Genomic DNA, 1,907 nt, shown 5'->3' with positions numbered 1-1,907 from the left:
CTCAAACTTTGCAGCCTCTGCATTTTTATCCATCTCCAGTTTTCGGAGCAAACCAGATGCCGCCGTCAACAAGGTTGTCATCTCTACCATCCCTAGCACGATGCCTGGGGTATCAACAAAATTATTCTCGGCTTTTGCGAGGACTTTTGGCGCGATCCTTACGAACTGTCTTGATGGCACGGATGCAATGACATGCGCTTCGCCATAAAAGAGATTCTGTGTGCTTTGCGCATTCCACCGCCGTGGATTGTCCGCATACTAATACATCAGCAATATGGTCAAGCGCAAACACCGCTCTAATCTGGCGTCGGGCCTCCAAGGTTGTCAGCAAGTCCCGAATTGCCACCATCGAACCATCCTCCGCTCAACCCAAAGCCTCGAATCCGCATGGCGGATACTCGGAACGGACCCTTCCCAGTTTTACTTTGGCCAAAGCCATACTCACGGCGCTTTTGGCAACGTCGGTAACGCCAGTGTCAGCTTTCTCGAGGACCACGACGAGCAAGACTTGGTGGACCAGAACGCTCTCGAGATGGCCGTCTTCCGCCGATTCCGATTGGCGGCCAACACTTCCGGGGCGGGAAAAATGGAAGAGGACGCCGCTCGGCATCGGGAACAGATTCTGACCTTGCGCCAGCAACGCAAAATTTCTCCGACGACCGCCACAACGTGGCAGGTGGGTTGCCCTGAGATCTATCATGCGAGACCCTGCAATACATATCTTGCCGGAAAACGTCGGCATTCGGCACAAAGTTTTGGCGTTTAGTTTAAGTAGTCAGAATACTTAACGATATACGAGCGCCAAATGATGCTACTTAGACTGAACACGTTCGGTCCCCTTTTGGGAGTTTTTCACCTTTTCCCATCCCCTTTGCAGTTAGTGGATTTCCTCCTCGAAAAATTGGATTTTCCACTCACTCTCAATAAAGTGAGCGTATCCGTCGATAGTCACCTATCAATGGGACATATCCACACCATGTCTGGTTTTTCGATCTTAATATATCCAGACCCTGCCAGCTGTATACAATAGTGTCACTAGTATTGCTACGACACGTCCGTTGGTGTTTGCGCCCAAGACGAACCGAGCCGTACGGCAAACGAGAGGGAGGAAAACCTTGGACTTTTGGTATCATCACCCGCTTGGCCTCGGGCACGACTGATCAACACGAACGCAAAAAGGAGGCGATCGTTGTGACAGGTTGTTAGCTAGCTAGCTAGCTAACTAATTATAAGTGGGAGACGCAGTCTGCGCGAGCGTGAGAAGTTTGACTTGTCAGATTGGGTACCTGGTGAAGGAAGACCCAATCGGTTCGTCGTCATGAACCCGCCTGCCAAGGTCGACCCACGTGGACACGCAGACGGCAATCCAAATACTTCGGGTGACTCACATTCGTCGCTACTGAACACCGTGAACAAGACCGCCTCCTCCATGGACATGGATGCCACCATGTCTGCTTTTTCCGCTACGGAAGCCTACGTCCAATCAACCTATCAACCCCCCGGAGCCGTTTACGACAACCGGATGGTCAACAACAGTAGCAGCCCCCACCACAACAATAAAACTCCCGCCACCGCTCCACGCCCCGTCGATTATGTACGAAATCCAACGGATCGATCCGTGCTTATGGATCACCACGGACGTCCCATTACGGTCGATCGCTTGCTCGCCACTAAACCGTTACAGCGCGAACTCTCCACCCGACCCGGACCCGGCAATCGCAAAATGCTCTACCTCAGCGGAGAAGGCGTGACCCGCACCCTCAACGATATCTTCGGCTACGACGGATGGAACCTAGACATACGCAAGGTCACACAGGTGCACCAGCACCAAGATACCAAAACGACCCGCTGGAACGTGTCCTATATGGCGCACGTACGTATTACGCACTGCCGTTCCGGTACCTACA

The 1,907-nt window shown here is 52.5% G+C and overlaps 2 protein-coding genes across 2 annotated transcripts in view; both read left to right on the top strand.

Moving 5' to 3' along the window:
* Positions 1 to 274: 274 nt before the first annotated feature.
* Positions 275 to 766, top strand: PHATRDRAFT_bd1525 (predicted protein; the record flags this gene model as incomplete). Its single annotated transcript, XM_002176448.1, has 1 exon — positions 275 to 766. The coding sequence occupies one exon, from the start codon at positions 275 to 277 to the stop codon at positions 764 to 766; it is 492 nt and encodes a 163-aa protein (XP_002176484.1).
* A 552-nt stretch (positions 767 to 1,318) lies between these two features.
* The window catches only part of PHATRDRAFT_bd1524 (predicted protein), a gene marked incomplete at both ends in the record, with an annotated part of 1,470 nt that continues 881 nt past the window's right edge, over positions 1,319 to 1,907 (top strand). The window contains one exon of the mRNA XM_002176447.1: positions 1,319 to 1,873. Within this exon, the coding sequence (XP_002176483.1) occupies positions 1,319 to 1,873 (555 nt within the window). The remainder of the gene's footprint in view (positions 1,874 to 1,907) is intronic.

Source organism: Phaeodactylum tricornutum, genomic scaffold (genome assembly GCF_000150955.2).
Source record: "Phaeodactylum tricornutum CCAP 1055/1 PHATR_bd_44x36 genomic scaffold, whole genome shotgun sequence".
NCBI lineage: Eukaryota > Bacillariophyta > Bacillariophyceae > Surirellales > Neidiaceae > Phaeodactylum > Phaeodactylum tricornutum.
This window is presented reverse-complemented; position numbering and strand designations above follow the sequence as displayed.